The following is an 18,950-nucleotide window of genomic DNA, read 5'->3' on the forward strand; positions in this document are numbered from 1 at the left end:
TCCCAACAAAACATACTGGTCTCATGAATCATTCCCTTCAGTTTTATTCTGTGGCAAACCAGTTTGACATATGAATTGGAGCTGAAATTTTAAGCTCAGAATTGTTTCAATTTAAGTACAGCTTTTTCAATGGGAGAGTTAGTCCTAAGTATAAGAAACTGACAATTGGGGTTCTGTGAGCAAATAATATGGAATAATGCAGATAGCACTGGCCTGGGAGAAGAACCGTGTTCTAGACCTAGTTCTGTCAGAAACTATCAGGGTGATCCTGGGCAAGGGCCTTAGTCTCAAGGGTCTTTAGTTTTCTCATTGTAAAATGTGGAGATTGGGTCAAGGGGTGGAATTTGGAAGATCAAAACTTTCTAACATGTACTACCAGATGTAATATAATCAAACTGGTCAATGATGTATGGGGATGAGGTGGATGACGTTCGGGGGCCTCTGAGCTCCAAAGTTCAGTGATATTTTGGGGGTAGAGGTGCTTCACCTGTGTACCCAAATCCCACCCATAAGCCTATTTCTTATTGGCTTAAGGGCTGTTCTGCATTGGTCTCTACTTTGGCCTCACCTGACTTTCTGTATTAATGGAGTAAACAGTGTCAGCCTGATCTAACAATCTGCAGGAATAGGCGACATTGATTGCTGTCTCCTGCTTATCTCCAGTCAAGACCCAGAGCTGGATTCCAGCTTCCCGCAGAGCCGCAATTGTGTCTGGAACCCCTTCTTGTAGCCGGTCTTCGATTCCAGTGGCTCCTGGAGTGATCAAAGACACCAGAGCTTACAATTAGAGTGAAAAACTGCCTAAGGTCCCTAAAACTCTAACAAGCTAAACACTGATTATTAAATATTCCCATGTTCTAGGCTATGCTAAGCACCTAGGTAGGGTACAGCAGTGAAATGGAGCTGGTCTCTAACCTCTTGCAGCTCAAAAGCTTGTTGAAAAAGGATTTATATCTGAACGATATAAGAAGAAAAGCGCAGGGTGCCAGCTGAACATATGTTAAGAGACCTGAACTTCAGCTATAAAGTCAGGGATGGGGACGCCTGGGTGGCTCAGTGGTTGAACGTCTGCCTTCAGCTCAGGGTGTGATCCCATAGTTCCTGGATTGAGTCCCACATGGGGCTCCCTCCGAGGAGCCTGCTTCTTCCTCTGCCTATGTCTCTGCCTTCTCTCTGTGTCTCTCATGAATAAATAAATCAAATCTTCAAAAAAAAAAAAAAAAAAAAGTCAGGGATGACCTTGTTAGGAAGTGCCATTTGAGCTCAGACCCAGAAGATAAGGCTGAGAAGTGGCAAAGGAGGATAGTCCCAGGTAGAGGATGAGCATGTATGAAAGCCCAGAGGTCAGGGTAGAAGAAGGTACTGAAAGGGAGGCAGAGTGGGGTGAGAGATGGGGCCAGCAAGGGATGTAAGGCTGCTGGATCATGCAGAGCCTTGTGAGGGCATTATAGGATTTGGAATTTATTTGGTAGACAGAAAAACTATTAAGGGGAGTTAAGTTGGAGAGTGACAGGATCAGTTTTGAGTTTTAAGAGGATCATTCTAGAGAATGGACAGGAGATTGGGGGAAGCAGGATGAGATTAGAGGCTGAGCAGGGGTATGGAGGAGTAGCCTGGGGGGTGGGCCTAGCAGCTAGGAATGGAGAGAAGTGGAGACACTTTGCTCTGTAACAGCTCATGGCAGAAGAGGGACTCAGATTTTTGATGATATTCTTGGAATTAAATATGCAGACTCTATAATTTTTGAATGATCTCAAGCTTTGCACCAACCCTGATGAATGTATACCCAAATATCAAATAGTTGCTAAGTGATTAAGCATAAATTAATCTGCATTTAAATTGAGATTCACTTCAGACAACAGACTAATGGATACCCATTTTACTCTGGGCAGGAGCAAGGCATTTCATTTCTTTTAATAATCCCTAGTGACAATAGGCTGGCAAAGCAGTTACACTGGGTGCATATTGAAAAGATCATTTTATAGTGTGGGACCTAGTGTGAATGCAATGCAGCTTTAGTGGCACAGCAGATTCTTGGTGGTAAGATGAAGTCTCTTCCCAGCCCCAATTCTCTTTATCCCAAGCCACCTTGAGGGAACAAAAATAATGACTCTATCCTGAAATGTGCCTCTTTTGTACTGTAAGCCCAAATGTGCAGATAAACAACCCCATGAAAAGTGATGGTTCAGTCCTTGTTTTTCCCTCTAAGGGTTAGCCTGGAAGGTGAGATTCTGAAGCTGATTTATATTACAGGGAAGCAGAGTGAAGGAGAAAAAAAGGAAAAACACATTTGTGTGAAAGGAAAAATGAAGCAGAAAGGTTGTGAAAGTCTTTCCCAGCAAGGGAAGCCAAAAGATCCTGATAAGCATGTTTTCTTTCATGCAGAATCAGCTGAGGAGCACTTCTCACTGAGACCAGAGTGCTCCCCCCAAACAAAAGCAACCTCAAGGGGGTCAGGGGGGAGTCATGTGCTCTAATGGGATGACATTCTGTGGCCTTGTGTGTAGATATTGCTGTCTGGTCTGGCTACCCTCTGGTTCCTGTTAAAATAGGTTCTCATGGGCAACTTTCAGAGGGGCTTTGGGAGGCAGCAGGCAAAGGCCCTGGAGTCAAAACACAGGGGAAACAAAAAGACTGAGAGTGGTGGGGAACAAACATCTCCCCCTGTTTGCCACCCTTCCTGCTGAATCTTGCTGCTACCTTTAATACATAAAGGCATCACCGTCTTCTTACAGCAACCCTGGTTCTTTCCCCTTGTACCTCTGCCTGTCTGAAAGCTTGGAGCAGTGTGATTTATATGCAGAAGAAGCTAGAGCTCAGGGGAGTGAGGGGATGGGTCCCTGAGCACACAGCACAAGATCAAGATTTGGCCCTCATCCCCAGCTCAGCATTGCCTCCCAAAATGAAAGAAGTCTTTAGCCATTTAGTCAGCATGGCATGCATCAGGTTTTGCCTTTTCCAGATTTTGCTCCCAGCTGTGAGGTGATTAACCCTGATAAACAAAGCCTCCTCCATCTCTCTGGGTAATGTTTTACCTCTTAAAGAAACAGCACTTTCTCTTAGCTGGTCTCCCTGCTTCTCATCATTACCTTGGCATATGAACTGAACTTCCATACAGCAGCAGCCATAGTTATTTTTGTAAAGCATGAGTCTATTCCTGCTTTTACTCCCTTCTCTTTAAACTGTTAGCATATGATTTATGTGTCCTTCATAACCTGTATCATTCTGAGTTTTCCCCCCTCATATCATTTCTCCTGTACACTCTGTGGTCCAGCCAGAGTGGACCTTGGGGTTTCCAGGCTATCTAGGCTGTCTCCTGTCTAGCTCTTCATTTGGGCCCCTCCCTCGGCCTGAAAACTGTGTTTGTCTGACCAGTTCCTCTGCTCTGCTCAGTTCCTGCCTTCTAGAACTCTCTTTGGCCCCAGGCTACGTCAGCACCTTCTACTTGGGCTTCTATACCACAGGCAAATCTTCCAGCTCAGGCCTCATCACACTTGGTTGAAATTCTTGTTAATCATCTAGTTTCCAGCTCTGAGAGGATAGAGCTTATGACTCTTGTTCCTTTCCCAGTGCCTAGCATGCTATTTGGCACATAGTAGGTGCACAATAAACAGTTGAATAAATGGAGGAGAAGCAACCTAGGCTTCATCCAGAAGGAAGTATAGGAATCTTCGTGGGCATCCTCAGGAAGTGGCTTGTCAAGTCTGGGTTGGATATCGACACCATTTGCACCAAATACCTGGAAGGGCACTCCAGGGAAGGCTCCTAATTGAGACACATGTGCAGCAATGTCAGAGTCATGGCCAATAACTCCCTCTCCAGCTTGTAGCATTCATTTTTTTTTTTTAATTTAGTGATGACTTATTTTTAGCTACCGAGTAAGGTGAGTTGATTCTCCAGATGCTGTGCAGTCTCCATTAGAAGCTCATCTCGATTGTCGAGGGATGCCTCTGCCTCATACCGGAAACTGGCCCATCGCTGGAAGTCATCTTCGCTTATGACCTGCAGGACAGGAAGAGGCTCTTTCCCAATGCAGGATGAATCCCACCCCATTCTTATATGTTGGGCATCCTATAGGCCTGTTTGAGCTTCCCTATTCCCTAGACAATTATTTCTTCTCAATTTTTTTTTAATGCACAAATCAATGAAAGATTGATCCTCATGTTCCATTATCACCATTAAGCCCCTGCTGTGCTCTAGGCACTGGAAGTATAGCAGTGATCAAGACAGATAAGATTCCTGCATGGCTGGACTTACGTGCTAGTGGGGGTTGAGAGACATTTATTCAAATAAATTATTTAAAAGGACAGAGAATTTTAAGGGGTTCTTTACAGAAAACAGAGATGGTGACATGATGGAGTGTGACTAGATAGGAGAAAGCTGGAGGGTTATTTCATTTGCATCTTCAGTTCTCTTAGACAAAGTGACATGCAAGTTGATATCCAATGATGAGAAGGGATCAGTCATGGAGGGGGGCAAATGCAAAGGCCATGAAACAGCATGAACTCCGCTTTCTTTCTGTTCAGTTGAACAAACCAGTTGGCTTAGGGATGGAGAGCCAGATAGAGAGGAAGCAGCAATGAGGCTGGGAAGGTAAACAGCAATCAGATCTTACATAGCTTGGTAGACTATCTCACTCAGTAATTGGAAGAATCCAACTGGAGGGCAAGTCTTCCTCCCTGGGAGTCATAGCATGTTTAGATGCCTCTGTTGGCATCACATGCATTACTGTCTCTTATAGAAACAAATTATTCTTTTGTTCAACAATCAGACATCCCTTGATTTTTCTTCTGCACATGGCACTATGGGGAAAACCAAGGAACACAGCTAGGCCTTTGCTCTTGAGGAATTCATAATCTCATTAGAGGAAGCAAAACAGGCACAAATAATTTCAATGGAAAATAGAAGGTGGTAAGGATATAATTACAATTTATGGAGTAGTAAGCACTGGTCCCTGTCTCAGGCACTGTATGTATGTATATGTGTTACTTTAGTTAATTTCCATGACAACTGTATAAGGTAGGGAGCATTAGTACCAGTTTATAGATAAGAAAATCCCAAACTCAGAGAGGTGAAGAAACTTTCCCAAGGTCACACAACAGGCAAGTGGTGAGACTGGGACTTGTATCCAGGTAGGTCTGAGTATAAAGTGGGTGCTCTTAAACTTTCTTGCACTAAGCATCATAAAAGAGGTGAAGACCTCTGGGGATTTATAGAGAAGAAACCACGTTTAGTCATCTAGAAGTGCATGTCATCATAGCTCCCCTATCTGATTTTAGGTGCCTCATTAGATGCCCCTACTCTGAGGTTCATATCTCTTTGCCTGCCTCCCTGGCAGGGGCTGCAAAGTCAAAGGGTTGCAAGGTGAGAGGTGGGTAATTACATGACTATAGCTGGACCAAGGTCAATACAACAGGGAAGGTAGGTCTGTCACCAATTGCAGAACACAGGAGAATATATACGCTTCATTAAAAGGACCAGCTACTACAAGGCTCTAAGCCATTAGTGGCTGTTTAAGAACTGAGACCTTGTTCATCAGATCCTCTAAATTTTTAAGAGAAACCGGAAATACTGATTTTTGTGATCACATATCTCCCAAACTTCATTCTAGGCAAAAAATGCAAAATTTAAAAAGCTACTTTGAGGGTAAAATTATAATATTGAAAACTCTTTTATGAGTTATGGGTTACCAAGTATATGTACATATAATGAAAAACAGAGAACAACAAAGCCATGCTGATATGGAACCTTGCTATTTAGAGTTCTGCCCCAGCAAAACTGCCAAAATCCTGGGTCTTTGTGGTGAGTCAGAATAGCTGATTTTGAAAATATTAAAACCACCAATAGTAAGGGTCTTCTAAAAAGAAAAGACAGACGCGGGGTCGAGGCCTTATAACTACTAAAGGAGGAATTTATTTTTACCTTTTTGGCGACGCACAGTGTTCGAAGGCCATCTCTTGCATATAAATCTAGATGCTTCTGGGTTCTGACTTGGATTTTCCTCATCTTCTTTTCCACATCCATGTCAGTTACTGTCAAATAGTCATTGTTCTCCATGAAGTCATGTACAAATGCTTGGGAATCCTTGTTTCTACCACTCTGAAACTGTGAGGAGGAATCCCCTTATAACCCACCCCAGAAACACAGAATATCTCTTGGTTGTCATGATGTCCCAGAAGGTGAACTCTAGAAGACCTTAAATTCTCTACTCTCTATGGGATTATCAAAGCCTGGCTGAGAAAAATCCTGTTTAGGGAAGACAGGTTGTCTTAGATATTGATCCCAAACACATGTTTGCATCAGAATCACCCCTACTCTGGGATTCATATCTCTTTGCTTGCATCCCTGGGAGGGGCTGCAAATAATAGAGGTTCCCAGGTCCAGTTGAAGCCCTGCTGAATCAGAGGACCAGAAGTCTAAATCTTTGTTGTTATCTCAGGTGTTTTCCATGTAGCCAGTTTAGCTCTGGATGACCAGTTGTTGGCTGAGTCTTAGACATACCCTCGATTATCCCCTCCGTTGTCTACTTCAGTCTTTATATCAACTTAGGTCTCAAGACAGCCATAGATATGAATCTCATTGTTAAGTTTTTCATCACACTGGGTTTTCTGAATTAGGCTTTCTTTCTGTAACAGGAAATGGCCTTAGGAAAAATATTTTTTGCATTTTCTATAAGTCTAGCATGAAAACATATTTCATTGTGTTGCTCAAAGTTCCTTTGATGAAGTCTGATGTATTTTCTTATATCTTTTTCTCCTGAAAATCTAGTGCTTTTATCTATCAGATAAAAATAATTTTTCAGGGGCACCTGGGTGGCTCAGCGGTTGAGTGTCTGCCTTCGGTTCAGGTTGTGATCCCGGGGTCCTGGGATCGAGTCCTGCATCAGGCTCCCTGCAGGGATCCTGCTTCTCTCTCTGCCTATTCTCTGCCTCTCTCTCTGTGTCTCTCATGAATAGATAAATAAATAAAAATCTTTAAAAACAAAAAAGAATTTTTCAGCCTCGGTTGGTGGGCATGGGGCAGGATTGATGCCATTTCCACCTCCTTTACCTAAGGTGTCACAGACATCACTAATCAAATACTGATTGCTACTGTGTAAAGCTGAGCTGGGAAAAGCCTTCAGAATCCTTCTTTACTGGGGCTGGAATCTTGAGGCCCTACGTAGTAAACAGGTTTATTCCCCTCCCTATGATGCAAAATTAAACATACAATTCTTTACAGTAAAATAAATATAAGGAAGTCCAACAAAGCTCTGATGTTTTCCCTGATACAATTCCAAGGCTGTTTTTATGCAATATAAAAATCCTTTAAAAAATTATCTCATTTTTCAAATACTACTTTTTCTCTGGTGCCTTAAGCACAGGCTGTGCTTATTGTGCACTATCTATAATATTTTATTTTAAAAAATGTTAGCTCCCTGAGATAAAATCCTTTTGCCTTCTACCTGTGTGACCTGGAGTTTACTTTTTTGCTTAGGCTACCAGGAGCCTCAGGATCAAATTGAATGTTCAGACACTCTAAGTATATTATACCTAGGGTTATTTTCCTCCCTTCTTTTCAAAGAGTTCTCAATTTTTATAGTAATATTGTGTATGTGTCTTTTATTGGAAGCATCTCCAAATCCATTTGGAATCAGGTGAGGAACAAATTAAAAAAAACATCTCCAGGGCAGCTTGGATGGCTGTTGCCCAGGGATAGAGTGCCGTGGTTCCCTTGACTCAGAAATACCAAATTCACTCATTTTGCCAGAGTCTGGGGATGAAGAGACCTAATTAGCTCCCTTCCCATTCTAAACACTCATCAATCCCCATGAACCTCTTGGCTTTGATCCACAGCTGATAATGCAGGAGGCACAGGGCTGCCTGGGCAATTCTAAAGCTTGGCTGGAATCTACTATCCTGGGAGAATCATAGCCCCATAACTGTCTTCTTCTTGTTAGCAATCAGAAAGCGTCCGCACAGTAATTCATGCTGCTCCAAAATTGGACACTGATATGTAGGGACTTTGGAACATTTTTCTGGCTTGGCTCAAATTTATGAAAATCCATTTGGGGGAGGCTGGGGAAAAGGATGACAAAGAGGGACACCTGAGGTTTCCCAGAGCAAACTGAGCCTGGTGCAGAGTTCCGGTGGCATGGAAAGAGCTCTGAACTGAGATTCAAGGTACCTGGGCCTAGAATTTACCACTGGTTATCTGTGTACCTCTCTTAAGTCACTTATCTCCCTGGATTCAGCTGGCTTCTCTACAAAACTCAGAGTTAGGATCACAGTGTGTTCTAGCATATATTAATGGGTGTTTTGGTAGGAAAAAATTGTGTACAGATAATCCATATTTAAATGTTTGGAAAAGCAGAAATTGGGATAAAGTTAGAGGTTTCTCCAGTATAAGACTGCCCTAAGTCTTTAATAAGCTCATGAGCACTGTAATTCTCCAGAGCAAAGAGATGCAGAATGCAGCATAATTTAAGGAATCTCCTCTGAAGAAAGCATCTTGTGGCTTCTGTTCAAGTTAGGACCTGCTGGACTAAGTGACACTATAACCCAAGCTCGTTATTACTGTCCTGTGCTGCCTCTTAAACCAGGGAGCCCTCTTCCCGGAGCCCTGGTGAGGTGGGACTCACCGCATGCTGGGTCTTCCAGCAGGTCCATGATAACCGAGTCTGCGCCCTTGGTGTAGACAATGATTTCACCTGTCAGTGGGTGCCTCACAACCACAGACATTCTTTTCCTGATAGAGTCAAAGCCCAGGGTGCAGAGGATGTCAAAGGTGAGGCAGGTGCCCTGGGGCAAGCGCACAGTCACCTGCTCAGGTGTCCGGGACACCAGCGTGAAGCTGTAGGCATGGGCTGCGTGTACCAGGGCTGCCTCATCAGGGCTCTCAGCTTCATAATAGAGCTCAGGGCTGGCCAGTCCTAGAGCTGGGGCCTCCAGAACCTTCTCCAAGGAAGCATCCAATCCAGACCCCTGGATGTCGCCCTGGTCCCATGTGCTGCTCCTATAGCCACCATCGGTGGAGTAGCCTCCACTGCACACAGATGCATCGTCTCTCTCTTCTGAGTCTGTGGTAGGCATGTTGGCCCCCAAACTCTCCCCCAGGTCGATATCAGAGGGTGCAGTGGATGAGAATGATTGGCTGAGGTTCAAAAGCTTCAATCTGTGGAAGAGCTGCTGAATCTTCTCCAGGGATGTCCCCAGAGCCTTGGTCAAGGGTGGCATGGTGACCTTGTAGTCAAAGAAGGGAAGTGGAACATTAACTCTCAGTGTTGGAAAAAATATTAAGCTGTTTTATGGAAGAATATGAAGCTCATTTTGTAATAAATGGATTATTTGGGGGTTTCAGCAATTATGGGCAAGTCTTCTCTCCTCTGTGAGACTCAGCAAATCTGAGTTTGTCTGGCTCCAGAGATTGAACTCCCTGAGCTACCTGCCAGCTAATGTCTCCTCAATAACTTGAAAACTGGAGGTTGGATGCTGTCCTTCTCAAAATGTACTTCTTTCTTTCTTGAAAGTAGAATTAATTTCTCAGATAACATTTCCTGCCTCCCAAAATTCCCTAAAATTTTGTGATAACTTTGTGAGTTTTCAGTGGTTGGAATGTCTTTTCAGAGTGTTTTGGGATCTAGGTATAATAATGGGAGACTCTGGTTTGGTACCTGGGTGAACCCTGTTTTCTTGATTTCATAGCTACCAGTTATAATACTCAATTATTACCACCAGTCACTCATAAGGGAGCTTGGGTGAGAGTTTGTGGATAATTGAAGATCAATCTATCTTTAGTACTGAAAAACAATTCAGAGTATAAACTTCTAAAAATGGCCATCCAGCTGCATTATCTCTAAATTGGCAGAACTTCACCCATGGTGGTGGTGATGATGATGATTATGATGATGATGATGATGATAATAATAATTTTATATTATTTTTCCCTCACATAAAAGCAGAGACCAGTATAATGTGATATTATCATGGAGTTGTACAGATGGTTCTGCTGTGTATCAATCATACATCCTTCTTTAAGTTGCTGAAACTCTCTGAACCACTGTGTCTTTATTTGTGAAATCTACGGACATACCTCATAGGGTTTTTGGGTTGTGATGATTAAATGATAATGCAGGTGATGTGTTTGGCAGGGAGCCTGGCACAAAGCAAGTACTCAGTAAATATTAACTCTTAATACCTACCCTATAGACAGATACAGAATTTGAAAGTTATATAGAAAGCTCATATAGGACTTCTTCCATTTTATTTAAAAAATGAGGAAACTAAGGCCCAGAAAAAATAAGAAATCTGTTCAAGGTCTCACAGTGATGACATGGTGTTTCTGTGACTAGGGCTCAAGAGTCTTGTCTCTCTGTTCAGGGCTTTACTTCTTACCCCTGGATCTCCTTCGATCCCTTCCACCACCCACCCTCAGTGATCCTTACCCTCTGCCTTGGCTCAGTGGTTGTGGAGACCATGACAGAGTTGCAGATGGTTAGTGCAAGGAAGAAGTCAGCAATGGAGGAGGTGGTGGAGAGGGAAGTCTTGGCAGGTTTCCTGTCTGACAATGTCTCCAACCACAGGGCAGCATCTTGCACTTTGGGCAGTAGATTTTTATCTGGAGTCACATCTTTTTCCTGAGAAAGAAATGCCTCAATGAGAATCTTTCCTGGAATGTCTGGGTGGCTCAGCGGTTAAGTGTCTACCTTCGGCCCAGGGCATGATCCTGGAGTCCCGGGCTCGAGTCCCACATCGGGCTCCCTACATGGAGCCTGCTTCTCTCTCTGCCTATGTCTCTGCCTCTCTGTGTCTCTCATGAATAAATAAATAAAATCTTAAAAAAATCAATCTTTCCTGAAGGGACTGGGGAGGAAGGCCCCTCTAGCAGATTCTTTGTATACCTGGGGGAAGATTGATACAGTCTTCCCTGAAGTCCTGCCTCTAGGACATCTCCCCCTTCCACAAGCCTAGTCAGTGCATTCTTATGTGATTCCTCCCTTCCCCTCAAACTTGCATGTTATAGACTCTGGCACTCTTTCCCTCACAGTGGCTTCCCGCCATTTGCCCTTCATTGCTGATGCTTTCAGCCAGGAGCAGACCTCTAGCCCTCAAATCTGGATTTCTGCATCAGCCTCTGAAGTGATGTTGCTGCCTCCCACCTCTTTTCTTTCTAATCTTTCATATGAATTAGCCATGCATCTTCCTAAAACATTATTTCTCTCAAAGTACTTTTGAGCTTGAAAACCTTCAGGAGATCTTCATATTTAGCATAGTCAATACAGTCTGGCATCTAAATTCTTCCACAGTCTGCACTCCCATTCTTTACTCCCACCATTTCTCCATGCAGACCCTCGGCTCAGCCTGCTGGTTTGTTTGCTGCCTTCTCGATATTCCCTTTTAATACCTCAGATTATACCTTGTTTGAAAAGTGATTTCCTGTCTACCAAAATCCTATCTAGACTTCAGTAGCCATGAGAAGTCCCATATGTCCATGAGATCTTATCCAGCCCACGATAAGTTCTCAGTCTTCTGAGCCACAACAGCATATTTTGAATTTAGAATGTCCATAGGAGTCAGGCAGTTAAGGTGAATGAGGGAAGTGAGCCAAGGTACAGATGAGGACACTATGGGGTGGCAGGGGTTGGGAAACCTGGCAAGTCCTACCCTACCTAAAAGGTTTCAACTGCTCTGCTAATGAGGTGCTCTGGTGTTAGCCTAGTTTGCCTAATCTATTGATTTTTCAAGATAAAGAGTGATGATGTGAGAACTCATTTTTTTTTTTTAAAGAAAAATCTGTGGGCGGGATCTGACTCATGTGTTTCCAATTTTTCACATCCTTGTAGAAACTGCCACTTGTACCATCCCTTTGGAATGCACCACATATTGACCTATATTTTAAATTCAGTTTTCTTATATCCATGTGGAATCTCTTTAGAGACAAGGTAAGAGCCTTGAGATAGAGACTGCATTTTCCACAAAGCTGTACATACTACAGTCCCAACTATTGCTTTGTTTGAAGCAGAAGCTCAACAAACACCAGCTGTTAACAGATATGACAAGAGCCATCATGCAAAAAAATTTCCACACAAAACCATTTATATCAGTGTTCATAGTTCACTGGTTAACTAAAGTTTAGAAGAAAGTTTTTCAATGGTTGAAAAGGACGGACTGAAGGACTCTTAATTAATTTGTTCAGGGTGAAGACTGAGTGTCAATGAGCTAGCAGGTTTTACAAATAAGAACCCAAGTTGAGATTTAAAAAATAATAATAAAGAAACAAAACCCTGTGGATAAAGAGTCCTCAGACTGTGTCTTCTCTGCTTAGCAAATGCAATGACTCCAGAAGTCAGACTCTATTCTCCCTGGGGTTGCTGGCACAAGTAAGAGCATAGGAGAGGAAACCCAGATACCCAGGTGGGGTGCCTGATTCCTGCAGGGATGAGAGTTGGGCTTTCCAACAGCAGAGGGAGGTGAAGGGAAATGGACTAGAACAAAATGTTCCAGCCTTTATTTGGAGTGCTCTCTAAAAGTCAACACTACACTTCCTCTGGTTCATACCATCAGACAAAATCCAGAAAAAAAAGTACTTATTAAAAGGAAGAGTACTAGTGAAACTGCATCAAGTCTGCATTTCTTCTCATTGCCTTGTGATAAGCAGTGGTGGACCATCTATACCATATGGTGTCACTATTTTCAGAAAGCCTAGGAAGGGAGCATGCACTATCCAACCTTTCTACCTTTGAATGCAGTCTTCCTAGAAGGAGTTCACATTGATAAAGCTCTTTCTACTTTTCTAAGCAATGTCATTTACATGACCCCATTGACTTTGCACAGTTCTAACTTAATTGAAATCCTGAAAGATGGGCTGAGCTAACCAATGTCACTCAGTGAGTCAGTATCAGATGTCAGACCCTCTGATTGCAAGCCTGGAGTCTTCCTTTCCATGGTCATGGTAAAGTAGCTGTGTTCCCTTATTAATACTCTTAGGCAAACTCCCCTAGCCATCCAGATTCCAGGTTTCACCCACTTCCTGTTATCAGTGTACCATCATCACTCAAAGGGCTCTGAGCTCATTTCTTAAGGTAGTAATGATAGTTGCTATTCATATAGTACTTCTTACATTCTGGGTGCATCCATTATCTCACTGCAGCTCCACAGCAACATTATTTGTTGAGTACTATTATCCTCTTGGTTACCCATGTATCAGATGAGGAAACTGCTGCCCAGGGAGATAAAGTGTTTTTCCAAAAGTAACACAGTAAGTAAAAAAAGACTCCTTTATTTGATTTAAGGTAGTCCAACTAGAATCCATGCTCTTAACCTCTGTGCCAGGCAAGATCCCCCACAAGAAGGAAGTAGCCTTGGTTACTTGCTGACAGCCAGCATCTTTAGTGTTCGGCATCCCAAGCACAACTAATAGGCTTATATATCTAATCCTTAGGGCTCAGCAGATAGTCTGTGATATTATAAAAGGGATTATGGAAATCTTCTTTTTTCAGGAAAAAAATTTCATTCGGGGCTGGGGGTATATATGAATGGGATGCTTTTAACCCTTACTACAGATACACAGAGTTGCAAACAAGCTCAGAGGTCATCAAAGCCAAATCTCCCATTTTCCTGATGATAAAATTGAATGTCAGAGAGGACGGAAGTGAACCACTCAAGGCTACACATTGAATTAGGGTCAGAACTAGGGCAGCTTTCACACCACCTGACTCCCAGCTTCTGACAACACACTGCTTTGCTCTAAGCTATGCATTACGTATTTCCAAACGGTGACACAGTTAAAACGATTTAATGGTTATTTATTGCTTGTTCATTTACCCTTTAGTCTATGAGTGCCATGAAGGCAGAGACAGTCCATGATATGTCCCCAGTGCCTGGTAGACTGTAAGCACTCAAATCTTTGTTGACTGACTCCTATCTGGGACACCATGCTATGCCACCACTGATGAACAACTCACGGGATCTCTTTGTTAAAACTCTTCTTCGGTATATTTCAACCCAATCATACAGCAGTGTATTACAAAAAAAAAAAAAAAATCTCTGCGAAGGGCCTATTTCTCTCTGTCACTGGCAGCAGGCCCAGCCTGCAGGTGTCAGCAGCAGATGTTAGTGAAGCTTTATCCAGTCACCATACACTGTTTTCACAGGGCAAGGTTCTTCATGGTTCCCTTTGTCCACAGCCCATTGGTTTCCTGTCTGGCCCATTAACATTTAGGAACTTGGCACTTAGGAGACTCAGAGAAACCAGTGCCCCCAGCCACCCCTGGACTCTTTGGCTAGTCTATTTCTCTGAAGGAAAAGAAATATAAAATTGTGGATTACCGGTTGTTAAGATTAGAGCTTTGTGGCTGTTAAGATTAGAGCTTTGTGGCAGCCAGGCACTCAATTGTATGGATTTCTTTCTATTGCAGAACACCTAAATATCATACAAACCTTTTTTGATGAAGGTGATCTTGGACCTCATACTATACCTTCAAGAATCCTATTATTATTGTTAGATTAGATAATTTACAACAAAATCAGATACTTTGCTAAGTGTGTTCATGTACATCATTTAGTCATCATGGCAATACTGAAATAGGTACTATTATTCTCCCATTTTAATTAGAAGGTAAATGAGGCTCACTGAATTTAAGTATCTTATCCAAGGTCACAAAATTAGTAAGAAAGATGGGTCTTGAATCCAGTTATGCCTCCTTGTGCTAACACCTGAACCCATGATGCTAGTATTTTCCAAACTTTAACATGTACCCAAATCAACTGGGCATCTTGTTTAACCCCAGATGCTGATTCAGGGGGTTGGAAGTGTGATCCAAGCATCTGCATTTCTACAAGTTCCCAAGTATGCTCATGCCACTGATCCTAGGACCCCAATTTGAGTAGCAGGAATTTATATGGCCAATGTGTGCTACATGGCTGAAGTATGTCACACATTGAAGGCCAGGGAAAGTAGGTCAACCTCTAATCTGCTACTCTCTTCTCAGTTTTAATAACTCACTCAAGTTCACATTGGCAACTATCACTCATTGGGTGTAACAGTTTGCTGCTATAGGAATCCAGGGAGCCAGCAGGGGAGATAAACAGGAACACCAGTGCCTAGCCTGGAAGAAAAATCTTTGTGGCTTGGTTCTTCCCAAGCCTCTATCTCCTCAACCTCTCTGCCATCTGCACCTTCTATTCTAGTTGCTCTTCAAAACACCTGTTCTCCATGTCACTCGCATTCCTCACGTCTCCCTACTAGATGGTCTTCTCTTTGTTCTAGTTAACCTTTAATTTTGTCTCAAATTCCGTTCAAGTGCCAACCCTTCCAGCAAGCCCTTCTGAGGCCTCATCTGATGTAGGTGGATCTCTTCTGGGCTCCTCCTGCACCTCTGCATCCATCTACCCAGCAGCAAGAGGAGCATTCTATAGGCACTGGTATTCTTCTCTTCTCTATATTGGGTTGTAACTCCTGAAATCAGGGACAATGCCCTATTAAACCTTTCACCCCAGTGTTTAGAACAGTATATGCCATGTTGTGGATGCTTACTCGATGTTTGACAATAAATACCAGGCTATTCCAAAGAAAGGTAGATACTGAGTAGATACACAGAATTGGCAGAAGTGAACAGGATCAGACCCTTCTATTTGTTGTTGGTGAGTGTCTAAACTAATGCAACCTCTTGGGAAGTATCAATTGAAATGAAAAAGTTACATATCATTTAGGAATTATGCTTGAAGAATGAATACTATAGAAAAATACACATGTCTAAACAGACAATGGCTCAGCCATTCAACAAATTCTAACAGTCACTAAAAAAAAAAAAAAAAGATGAGGGAGCTCTCCATTGAACATCTGTCTGTCTACATATATGAAATAGTCCCCTAGATTCACTAGGTAAAAAGAAAAAGTCCAAAATAATGTGCAGGGCATGCTCTTATTTGCAGTAAAGGATGTGCTTATGTGTTTACCATAGTTGTATGCTCCTATATAGGTGAAACAATTCTGGAACATACACAAGGAACTGCAAATAATGGTTGTCACTGGGGTTGTGGGGAACAGAAAAGGGAAAGAGACTTACTTTTTACCATTTGACCTTTAGTGACTTCCCATGACTTACTTAACTATGTGGTTATGTCACTACCATGAAAACAAGCTTTCCTGGTTCCTGGGGAGCTAGAGGCTGAACTATGGTTTAGGAAAGTGATGTTTTTGCCCAGGTTGAGGTTGTGACCTTGAGGTGCCTTTCATTCAAGAAAGAATTGAGAGAACCCAATGTTAATAAATATTTGTTTAAATAGAAGCATGTGGATTGTTAAGATTAGCTTTCCTGAAAAGGGGTGTAAGTCACAAGGAAAGAAACAAAGAGGCCTAACAAGAAGGGAGTTTTCCAGATTTTGCAAAGCTCCACTCCTTGTGAACAGGGTAATTGCAGCTGTGTGCCATCTTCTGGTACCCTGGAAGTTAAGGGAGGCACAGATGACACAGGCTTCGTCTGTTCCTGCCCTGTGTAGTCACATTACTTCCAAAAAGATTTTGTATGCTTGGCTAATTAAATCGGGACTCTTATCTAACTTTTGAGTGGGAGTGTGTATCTGTGGGCTGTCCCCACCAGCTCGGAGCAGACTGGAATGTTGTACACATCTCTTTCAAAGAAAGGAAAGAAGACCAAGATTAAGAAAAGAAGGCAGAGGCCAAAGACACCTCCTTTACTTTTCTCTATTGCATTCTCTCAGACAGGTGGGAGAGGCCATGCCCACAAGAAGGAAGTGGTGGTGCCATCTGGAGGAGCCTAAGTGGCCCCAATGCAAATTTCATGATTAGGAAGATATTCTTTGGTCTGATGGTTCTGGAAAACCTTTTGTAAGTGGCACTTCTAAACAAAGACTCTCTGCTTAAATCTTGGCTTCTTACACACCAGGGGAAAAAAAAGGCATTTCATTTTCCATCTGCTAGTACTCTTAAACATTGGCTTAGAACTCATTACTCTCCTATGTGTATTATCCCCACCCTAAAGCCACAGATTTTATAGCAGCCAATTAGGCAGTATTAACCATTGCTTCCTTGTTCTTTGTAGTAAAAGAAAAAAAAAAAAAAGCCAGCTTTTGTTGCTATTAGCCTTGATGATCATTTTATTTTGGGTAAGGGCAAAGTTCCAAGGACACCGACAACTGGCTTCTCTAGAATGTGGTAGGGTGCTTGCTCTGCCAGGATTTGGCATTGTGGAGGTTTTATTATTTTTTTAAGATTTATTTATTTGTTTATGAGAGAGAGAGAGAGAGAGAGATTGGCGGGCAGAGACACAGGAGGAGGGAGAAGCAGGCTCCATGCCGGGAGCCCGATGCAGGACTTGATCCCGGGACTTGATCCCGGGACTCCAGGATCATGCCCTGGACCAAAGGCAGGCGCTAAACTGCTGAGCCACCCAGGGATCCCCGCATTGTGGATGTTTTAGAGGCAAGTTCTGACTGATTTACAAAGGGAAGGTAAAGAATTGGTGGTGCCAAGAGATTATTATCCAATCTGACTGGATGCCAGATGGGCAGGTGGAAGAGGATGCAAGCTTGGAGAGCTTGGCAAGAGTTGGTGGGGGCAGGAGCCAGGAGCCAGGAGGTCCACCTGGGGCTGCCATAGATATTCTCTATGAACTAATTCAAGGATTTGATACTCCAGCCACAAATATTTTATAGGTTAGTATCAGAGCCCCCTTTAGCCAATGCCTCTCAAGCTATAGAAGATGCCCATTTGAGCCAAATGAAGATTATTTCCTAGTGGCATAGTGCTAGGCTTAGAGAGATTCTTGATCTTGCTTGCTCAGTAGAATCATCAAAAATAAAACAGATGAATGTCTAAGCCTACCCTAGATCAAATATACCAGAATCTCAGGGGAGAGGGCTTGACATCGCATTTTATGAAAACTCTCATTTCCCATTCAATGTAATCAGATATGAACATTTGTGGAAGGCATACAGCTTTCCTTAAGAAAGATCATTTAAGACTTCTCCTAGTTATCTATCTAGAATATGTGATTTTAAGAATTAAGTCCTCAAAATAAACTCATGACATAGAATAATAAGCCTTTTAAAAGATGAAGATATTGAGGTTCTAACTCATTAGGTTGACCAAAGTCTCAGAGACGATGATGGAGCTGAGATGAAAACCTGGGACATTTGACCCCAAATGTACCTAATTTATAGCTGGAAAGGACCTTGCAGGTCAGCATAAACATCATGCTATTTAACTTTTAGGACAGCTGGTGACAGTTGTAGGTCCTAGTGATAGGCCCTGAATGAAAGTTACACTGGCTGGCAGTTTTTCTGGGCTACTAAGATTTGTTAGGCTGAACAAGGGGGAGCAGATCTATGCATCCCAACTGAAATCTATAAAAGAAAGCTTCCTGTTTCTTTCTGTGTATCTTGGGAGAGACATTCTCAGGCACATGGGATGCCCATGACATCCAGAATTGGAAGGTGCTAAAAGATACATCCAGTGCAAGACTTAGAATCTGTGCCTGGTGAGAATTCACTAAATGCAGTGTTCAAATATTTAGGTAAAGAACTAGGGGAAGAGCAGTACATTCAGTGGGAACAAAATTAAATTGAAGAAGAGATAGATGCAACAATATGCATGTCCTGTTATCTACCCTGAGAAAAGAAAAAAATAAAAAAATTGTTCCTAAAGGCATCGATGGATAACGATCTTGTGTATTTATGAGCATCATATGTCTTAAAAGATGGCTAATGTTTCATCCTTGCTAATATTGCATTTCTGTGCATGGTACTAACATAAGAGAGTTAACTCAACTTTGTACTCACCTGAAGTTAAATAAGTAATAACCCAGAACACAGATTCACAGCATTTCCTTTTTGTCACGGTCAGAAAACACAGTCCCAGGTTATGAAAACTAGGTAGCAATATGGAAAATAGTTTTGATATTATTTCAGATTTTAAAAACCCCAGAACCTTTAATTTGTAGGTACAATGAC

General features: G+C 42.4%; 1 protein-coding gene across 3 annotated transcripts in view; it reads right to left on the bottom strand.

The window, feature by feature from the left end:
* ATP10B (ATPase phospholipid transporting 10B (putative)) overlaps positions 1-18,950 on the bottom strand; it is a 249,604-nt gene that overhangs the window by 31,821 nt on the left and 198,833 nt on the right. For all 3 annotated transcript variants that reach the window (XM_041750568.1, XM_041750569.1, XM_041750570.1), the window contains 5 exons: positions 10,424-10,615; positions 8,621-9,221; positions 5,923-6,032; positions 3,876-4,002; positions 569-753 (listed from right to left, as the gene is read on the bottom strand). In XM_041750568.1, coding sequence (XP_041606502.1) covers positions 569-753; positions 3,876-4,002; positions 5,923-6,032; positions 8,621-9,221; positions 10,424-10,615 — 1,215 coding nt within the window. The remainder of the gene's footprint in view (positions 1-568; positions 754-3,875; positions 4,003-5,922; positions 6,033-8,620; positions 9,222-10,423; positions 10,616-18,950) is intronic.

The sequence above is a fragment of the Vulpes lagopus genome, chromosome 3 (genome assembly GCF_018345385.1).
Source record: "Vulpes lagopus strain Blue_001 chromosome 3, ASM1834538v1, whole genome shotgun sequence".
Lineage (NCBI taxonomy): Eukaryota > Metazoa > Chordata > Mammalia > Carnivora > Canidae > Vulpes > Vulpes lagopus.